Below are 9,247 nucleotides of genomic sequence, written 5' to 3' on the forward strand. Positions count from 1 at the left end.
CGGGGAAGCGCTTGGCCAGCTCGGCAGGACTCGGGAAAACAGTGAACACTCGCTCTGTCTCCGCAGCCGCGCTGCCGTTGCTCGTACTCCGCATTCTATAGTACGATTTCAAAATTTTCACGCCACTTTAGTCACCGTCTGGAAAACGATTAATCGAACTGCTTTAATCGATTAAACCGATTAAATTAAAGGTAGACATCAATGACAATTAATCGTTTTGCGGCGTACTTTTAGTCGATTAATCGATTAATCGTTCATCGATATTACCATCCCTAAAGCGTTTACTTTACAGCCGAAAGGTTCGAGCAAAACTTACGCAAAATGAATAAGAACTGGCCTTAGAAAACGCCAAAATGAACAAAAATTTAGTACCGAAAGTCTACAGTTCGGACTGAACCTGGATACCAAAATAGCCAATCCACCCCTCCAATACTGATTGCATAGTGTACAATCAATATTGCATGGTGCACCGATAGACTAAGGTATCACGTTGCTTTTACATTGAGCGTTAGAGGATTATTCTGAGCTGTTCCTGACACCATCCACAAAAGTGAATTAGGAGGTGATATTCTAAATCGAAACTGAGACCTGTTCAGGCACCGCGGCCGTAGCGTCGCCACTATCGCTGTTTACAGACATGGCGTCGTGTTATGCTGCGTGCGTATCTCTGTGGTGATGCAGTCGTCGTTTAGTGACTTTTTCTTGTACTATCTTGTGATGTCGCTTTTATATTGCGCTCATTAACGAAGGAGGAACTTCTGGGCCGGATATGATGCGTCATACGGGAGGAACTAATTCAACAGCAACCTACTGCAACACAACCTCAGTGATCCCTTTGTTTGATTTGCGGACGGACGTGATTCGTAGTGTTGGAGGATACCGTCTTCAAATGCTTACCACAGTGAAAAGCAGTGCCGAAGTTCCTTCTCGACAATGCGCTCTGTGGCCAGGAGAAATGCTTTGAAGTCCGGGCACATCGGGAAGTCGGCACATTGCCCCGAGGCCAACGGACGCCCGGCAATCGGCAGCGCGGCACATCGCCACAAGACGGACGGACGCGTGTTTTTCGTGCCAAAGGTAGGTAGCCGTGCATGCTATCCTTCTTACGTTGCGCGTTATCATTGCTCTATGCATTGTTTGCCTGGAAATCGAACAGCGTGGTACCGAATGCGGTTGCAGCGGCGTTGAATCTGCTTGCGCACTACGTTTGTAGAGATTAGTCGCTACTAATACGCGCTGGTAGTGAGATAAGATGTGCGCACTACCACTGGTAAAATTTTCCCAGTATTAGACGCAAAGATATTCCGCCGGCAAGATGATCACCGTGCATTTTAAATTTGCGGTTTGCATTAAACGGTGTATTGACTCGTAACGAAGCCGAAACGTCGGTACGAATACGTCCGAGCTACAGCGCTAAAAATATCTGCAGCCACCGCGGTGTTCTGCGAACCAAGAGTCGATACCGTAAGACAAATTACGTTGCATTGAGAAGTGTTTGTTTTGCGGCGCATTTTGTTTGTACGGAGCCGTGATGAGTGTGCACGGTTACACTTTTAATTATCGGCGTTTAAGGAATAGATTTAAACGATTATATGTGTAGCGTGACACGGAAGTTGATAGCTGATGCATATTGCGAGAACTTCGTATTACAGTATCCTCGGCGGATTTACGCTGTTACAGAAAATGCTTCTCTTTAATTACGTTTTTCCAGATTTCATTTTGCACTGAAAAGGGCTGTTAAACCGAGGTAGTTCGTATAGGACTGCAAGAAAACTGTGCCTGAAATACACAGCTGTGTTCTCGTTCTATTTGCGTAGTAGTTTTCCGTTCATTTTACAAGTGTGGGACAAATGCAATGGCAAATTGTTGGCTTGCGAGCCTGAGTGGTGGTTTGCAGTGGTTATCGGCGGAACACTGTAGAACAGTTGCCATTTCTTTCTTAATAAATGTATGCACTGATTTGTACAAGCTTTATTTTTTTATTAGAGAGACTGTTTGAATGTGAAAATTTCGATTCTGTGCAACAGGTCCAAAGGCATTTCATAACACTGTCAATATGGAAGAGGTAATAATGTTCCAATTGCATATTTTATATCAAGCTGTTTGTAAAATACGGCACATGTTGGCTTCCAATGGGCCTTAAGCTTCCTGCACTGTGTGTGTGCCCATGCCTTGAAGGTACACCTGAGCTTGAGATTATTAGTTGCCATTTGGTGCACCACGTAGATTGTGGAAGACGTCTGCTGCTTTCTTTATGTGGCGATGGGTTCATCAAGAAACCATTTACATGCATTTCGCTTGTTCTTAGAGTGAAATAGTGACTGCATATCACTGGCAGGAATTATAAAGCACCTGCTCTACTTCCTCTGATAGTGGTGTCGTAAATTTGAATTTTCACCTGCATGGAGCAAGAAAGTGGGCAGAGTTGTGTGATATAGAACTTGTCGCACATTATATATGTGGTTAGGCATTATGTATGTGGTCAAGCATGCTTAGAATTAAACCGCCACCTGACGTGGTTGCTTAGTGGCTATAGTGTTGGGCTGCTAAGCACGAGGCCGCAGGATCAAATCCCGGCTACGGCGGCCGCATTTCGGTGGGGGGAAAATGTAAAAAACACCCGTGCACTTAAATTTAGGTGCCCGTTAAAAGAACCTCAGGTGGTCGAAATTATTACTGAGTCCTCCACTACGGCGTGCCTGATAATCAGATGGTAGTTTTGGCATTGAAAACCCCCATAATTGTTTTTTGAATTAAACTGCTTTGAATCCAAGGCAGGTCAGCTGGAATTGCCTTGGCATAACACATCACTACTGCAACACTCAGAGCAAGCATGCTGTAGCTGGTACTACTTTGTCGGACGTAAAAAGACTTGTGGAAAGCATAAATACGGAAAAAAAACTCAAAATTTCCGAAAAGTTCCAGAAATTCAACACGCATAATACCAAAGGTGGCTTAGCAGATTTTTTGAACTGTCACTGTGAATAGAACATCACATGGAAAGAAATTTATTGTACACTTATTACACTTCAGGTAACACCTCAATAACTTCAGAAACACATTTCCTTCCTGAAATTTTAGACTGTGGAGTAGCTATTTTAATGTGTCAGTAGGTGCACCTCATTAGTGGGATCAGTTGGGGTCCTTTCAGTCTGTTTGCTCATAATAAACTTATCAGCTGATTGGTAGATAATGCACAAGTGCTAAAATAGTCCTTGCGTTTGTCACAGCGTCATCTCTTATTCAGTGCAACAGTTGTCTGTGTGAAACTGTATGCTTTTGTATGTAATAACCTCTAAATTGACTAGCATCTGTTGTGTCACTCGACATAGCTTTAGAGCCTGTCATGTATTTCTGCACTTTCAGAAAACCTGTTTTTTTTTCAGCCTCTTCCTCTGCAGATGACGTTGGTGATTAATATCTGTGAGCAGCACTGACCTATACCTGAGTGAAGAGACATATAAGTAGGTAAGTCTGGGCTTTGTTGTTAAATCATTTTGTCATTATCGTAGCTGTAAAATAGATTTGTGGAATTTCAGTGTGACATCTCGTGTGGTCGGGCTGAATGAATTGCAACTGTGATGCATAAACAAGGGAACTAAGGCATGTTGTTGGGCTAGTCAGTTCATAGATTCAGCAAAAATTTTTAAACTGCGCAAAGAAGACACAACGTGAAGAGAAACGTGTGTGAGCTTCAGTGACCCCGTATTCACAAACGCACCTCGACTCGACCCTCCACTCGAAATGCTCCTTGAGGGCGGCTTTTCATTTCACAAATCGCCCTCCACTCGAAACGCGCCTTGGGTGAAGGAAAGCTCGAGCGTTTTACTCGAGAATCTCAAGGTAGCCCCGCAGCTACCTTGAATCGCTCCTTCACTCGAGTGTTATGGCGGACCACGCTTCGTTTGTGGAATACGTTCTCCGCGTCGACGAGCTATTTGGTGGCGTCATGGACGACAATGACATTGCAATGACGGCAATGACATTGTACCGCGACAGCGGCTGAGGGACCGTCTGAATCCCATGGAACACTTTAACAACATCGAATTTCTCGCGCGCTATCGGTTCACGAAGTGTACTGTGAAGAAGCTGCTGGACTACCTTCCACTTGAAGAGAACGCCAGCAACCGTGATCACCCTCTTCCACCAATGCTCCAACTTCTTATCGCTCTACGATTTTATGGAGCCGGCACATTCCAAGTTGTGACGGGTGATCTAGTGAACGAGTCGCAACCGACGGTGAGCCGCGTCATCGAACGTGTGTCACGGCTAATTGCTACGCACGTGTTCCCGATCGTCGTGAAGTTTCCGAGCACCGATAACGAGTTCCGTGCGACGATGGTGGAATTCTACCGTATTGCCAAGTTTCCCGAGTTGACCGGGTGCATAGACTGCACCCACATCCGCATCAAGTCGACGGGTGGGCCGAATGGTGAAGTTTACCGCAATCGGAAGGGTTACTTCTCCATTAATGCACAGGTAAATTGCTATACCTCTTTTTTTTCTTTACTACGGCAGCAGTAATTCTTAAAATGAGAGTCATGTTAAATAATTTAATATGCATGACCTTCGATAAACAGTATACTGGCTAACCTAATCAATCATGGTAGAAATAAGTTTACTTGTTTACAATCCCTTTCATATTCCGGTAGCGACATAGCGCATTTCTTGACACTGCGCGGTTATTTGGAAGAGTAAATTCAGATAGGCGCACCAATTAAATAGTGCTAGATGGTTTTATTTTAGGAGAATATTCTACGTATTGTGATTCTTTGTATCTTTGAATTTCTTTGAATCGCCTAAAGGGAAGATCACCATCATCAGCCTATATTTATATCCGCTGCAGGACGAAGGCCTCTCCCTGTGATCTTCAATTACCCCTGTCTTGCGCTAGCTTGCGCCTGCTTGCGTTTGCAAATTTCGTAACTTCATCACCCCACCTAGTTTTCTAGAAGAAAGGAAAGTGTATGGCCTTGCGATTTTTAAAAAGCCGCGAATACTTCTGCTCAGAAAAGAATATCATGTATGTATGAAGTGCGTGGCTTAGATTTACTTCAGCTGAGAAACACAGCATAACATTTTTTTCATTAGGTCATTGCAGGGCCGAAGCTGCAATTTTTCGACGTTGTCTCTAGCTGGCCAGGATCCGTGCACGACAGTCGAATCTTCGACAACAGTCGTGCACGCGTTCTTTACGAGACCAAACGAGTGCCTGGGCTCCTACTTGGCGATGCTGGCTACGCATGCATGCCTTTCTTCATGACCCCAATGGCTGACTCCGGACGACCGAATAGCCCCGAGAGCCGGTCAGTAGCTCTGTATAAACCAAACAGCCTGTGGCTTTCACGATGATATGTAATTACGTACAGTTTCTTGTGCTTAATGCTTTAAGTAAACCAAACAGCCTGTGGCTTTCACAATGATACTTGTGCAATTACGTACAGTTTCTTGTGTTTAAAGCTTTCGCTAGAGCAAGCTTGATACATTTAGAGGTTCTGATGCAATTTTGCTAAATATGGCTTTGTATTATTACCTTCATATATTTGCTGCAATCTGTTTTTGCTGCACTGACTAGGCCACATCACAATAGAATTATTAGCTGCAGGAACTTTGACTACTGGCCTGCTTATGATTTCAAGGTATAACGTTCGTCTCCAAGTAGTTAGCATAAGTGCAAACTAACATTGTCTGTTTTGCACAGGTATCAAGCAGCTCAGATCCGCACCCGGAATACTGTGGAGAGGGCTTTCGGTGTGGGGAAGCGTCGCTTCCCATGTTTAGACATGGGGCTTCAACACTTGGCGGAGCGTTCTGCAGTCGTTACGACAGCCTGTGCTGCCCTGCATAACCTGGCAGTCCTGAGGCAGGACCCAGAACCTCCAGCTGTGGTGATCCCACAACACTTTAGGCGGCAGCAGCCTGATGTGGCGAGTCAAACAGACACACTACATGGATCGCAATGCCGAATGCGGCTTATCGCTCGAGCATTTCACTAAGGCATCATAAAAGCAAATGTTCACCTTGTTCCACCTGGATCGCAAATAAATTAGTACAGCTTGCAAACTCCGATTATGTGCAAGTAAGAGAAGCAGGAATGCCATCAAAGTTCAAGCACAATAACTGCTCTGGATGTTCCTTTAGTATTTCCGTGATATGTATATTTTTGTGCTAGTTCATGTTTTGTGTATATCATTGCTTATCTGCACCAGTAGTTGCGACCATTTACCGCAGCTGTAACTGGGTCATACTTCTTGCACATTAGAGCATAGACGTGTGTGAAAAATACAATAAAATATTTATTACTCCGCCGGCTTGTTTTGTGCAAGTTGCTGCTTGTTGGGCCTCTAATTCAAGAAGCAGCATCTGGCGCTCCACGTCATTGCGCCACTTTTGCTGCTCCAGCTGCTGTTGTCGCAACTGGATTTCAATTTTGTGAAGCTCCTGCTTCCGTTCTTCATCCATCCTGTGACGACGTCGTTGCTGGAGGAGCTGCTGCCGACGCAAGCGCATCTCTAAAGAATGCAGTTCTGCTGCGTGCTCGTCATCTTTTTGAAGTGCCTTCAGTCGGGCAGCTCCTTCAGGTGCGAGCACACGCTCTATTGCTGCTATGCGGCCTCGCGCTGGTCTCAATCGTTTGTCAATGCCAGCTTGAGCTTCTGAAGCGTCCGGTTCAGCAGCAGTTGGCACTGCATGTGTCGTGTCCCTTTCTTGAGCTGGCGTTGCTGGCCCAGCTAGCTCTGGTGAAAAGCTGGCTTCAAAGGGGTCATTCGCCGATAGCAGCACGGTACTGGGACCTGCCAAAACAGCACCTTCCTGAGCCGGTAGTGGTGGCTCAACTGGATTATCTGCACACATAAAACCAACATTGCATTGAAGCCTAGGAGGCACTACAGTTGAAAACTCATATTTATAAGCAGTGTTGATTCCACTGCTGGAACATCTTATGAGTACAACTACACATACATGCATGCACATTAATAAGACAGCCACAACAAATCAGTCACACATGGAAATGGAAGCCGCTATTGGCTCTAAACTGCAGTCCAGGCCAGCAAGTAAAAACAAAAAGGAAGCAGCTCATCTGTATGATGCCTTTCAAGTGTGTTAGTCACAGAAACAAAAAGGAAAAGTGTGTTCCTGTCTCGACTCAGTGCTGTCGTAACAACAGGCTGTAAAGCTTCACGACTGGATAGTGGTACCTGTGTAGCATGTTATTTAATATGACAGTAGATACAACTGCTCTCTATGATGTTTGCGACATATGTTAGTTACACAAACATACTGCCAAAAGAAGGCTCAATTCCTCACAGATTCCAGTGCTGCTGGATACGCAAGCTATTTAGTTTTACTGCTGGCTGGTGGCATCGCAGCTGTAGTATAAAATTTTCTAACAGAAGAAACAACTTATCTGACGATGCCTGCTGCATGGTAGTCACAAAAACCAGCTGCAAAGAAGACATGTTGCCAGGAGCCAGTGGTAGTGGAACAGCATGCAGCTGAGCTTTCCGACTGAAGGCGCCCGAGCTGTAGATGACGGCATGCCCGTTGCTTCTGATAGAGCGGAGACTTCCGCAGCTGGCCGTGGTACCACAGAGGTAGTGTCTGCAGATATAAAAGAAGAGCTAGTGCCCCACAGGTAGGTGACGCGATCATAAAGGTCTTCATACATGGTAACTTTACTGTAGGAACACTTTTGTTTGCGTGCTTGGAAACTTCTTTTTCTACATGTACATACAGGAATCATAATAAATGTGTTCATGGTATCCGCATTAAAATTGGATAACAGGTGGTAGGGGGCGCATTGTTGACAGCATGCAAACACCCAGGCATCTCGGTAAAAATAACAGATTGAGACAGCTCGGCCAAGTGCATGCTAATTGTGTGAGACCCAAACAAATAAGAAAAAAAAGAGACTGTCCTTCATGAAACGGTGCTCCAACAGCAGCAAAGTGTTGACTGGTGGATTGAGGCATTTCAGCCATGGCAGGTGAAATGTACTGGGTTGTTGACAGGCCAGCCTTTTCCTGCACTGGAAGTGGGGCTAGGGAAGAGGGGATCTGCACATACAAAACAATCAGATTCAATTACAGCTCCAATGGTGTACAATGCTAGCAAACTAGCCATGATGTCAGTTATTTACATTCATGACACGCAAGGACACGATAAACTTAATAAAAATGCACGCCACTGACAATAATTTGGGGAGGTAACAGCAACATACTGGCACAACATGGAATACTGCTGACAGATCGTAATGACAAACGTAAATTTTTGTGAAATAGACACACGAGCCATGTGAACAGCTGCGCCAGCTGCGTTACTTACAAACATAAATAACATAGAAACGTAACATCTCACAAACAGTATACACGCATGCAGCCATAGCACAACACGCTACAACATGCCAACAGCTCTTGCCAATTCTGCCTTCAAGCCACTCGTCCATGCTGCCTTGATTGCCTGTCACCATAACTTCAATGGTACGCGCGGGTGGCAGCGACATCACTGGCTGGCTCATATGGGATCCGTCGCTGTCGTAGGGGTTTGGGAGCCGTGTCCCAATGTGCGAGGCAGCCGCCCCGACAAGCGCCAATGATGGGCTCATTGACCGGCAGGTAGGTGGCCCACCCCCTGAGGCAGAAAAGTGTAAATGCATGTGTACATTCAAAATTACAGGCTAAAAACCAGCGAACACGTGTAAACACGACTAGCAACCTATTCGCACTGTAATGTCCTCAACATATTAGATAATACGTCGATAACCCACCAGCTACACTTTCTGAATATGCCGATAATTATTTGCATGTGCATAATGTGCGAAGAATATTTGTTGTTATACTGACACCAGCAAAAGTACTTTTTTGCGCTTTGCATAACCATTATTAATAAAGTTAGGCAGCAAAGCGGGGATACGTGGGTGTGCCGGGAGGGAAGGGAGGACTTTGTTAATGTTTCGATGATGCCGAGGCTGCATACAATTATTTTTACATATTTAGTTCAGTCGTACTCTGGAGACCTCTGCGCTGCTTCATTTTACCGAGCAAACGCAATGTGCAATTCTCACCTGTTGCGTAGAAATCCCGCTTTTCTTCCGAATCTTTCTTTTTCCACTTCGATTTTTCGTTGTCCCACAGCTTCCGCAGCTGCACCACTGTGACGCGACGAATGCCTGGCTGGCTGTTGTATTCCTCAGTCAGCTTCTCCCAGACACTGTCCTTGGCGCGCTTCGAAGTGTTATCAGTCAACC

General features: G+C 45.2%; 1 protein-coding gene and 1 pseudogene across 1 annotated transcript; one reads left to right on the forward strand and one right to left on the reverse strand.

Moving 5' to 3' along the window:
- The first annotated feature begins 3,886 nt into the window (after window positions 1-3,886).
- Window positions 3,887-6,516, forward strand: LOC119459378 (putative nuclease HARBI1; annotated as a pseudogene).
- A 1,290-nt stretch (window positions 6,517-7,806) lies between these two features.
- On the reverse strand, window positions 7,807-9,233 carry LOC119458745 (uncharacterized; the record flags this gene model as incomplete). The annotated part of the gene is made up of 2 exons (XM_037720610.2): window positions 7,807-8,631; window positions 9,065-9,233. Coding segments are annotated over 2 exons (483 nt in total), but the record flags the coding sequence as incomplete, so codon positions are not given.
- Between the last annotated feature and the right edge of the window lie 14 nt (window positions 9,234-9,247).

Source organism: Dermacentor silvarum, chromosome 7 (genome assembly GCF_013339745.2).
Source record: "Dermacentor silvarum isolate Dsil-2018 chromosome 7, BIME_Dsil_1.4, whole genome shotgun sequence".
NCBI classification, from domain to species: Eukaryota; Metazoa; Arthropoda; class Arachnida; order Ixodida; family Ixodidae; genus Dermacentor; species Dermacentor silvarum.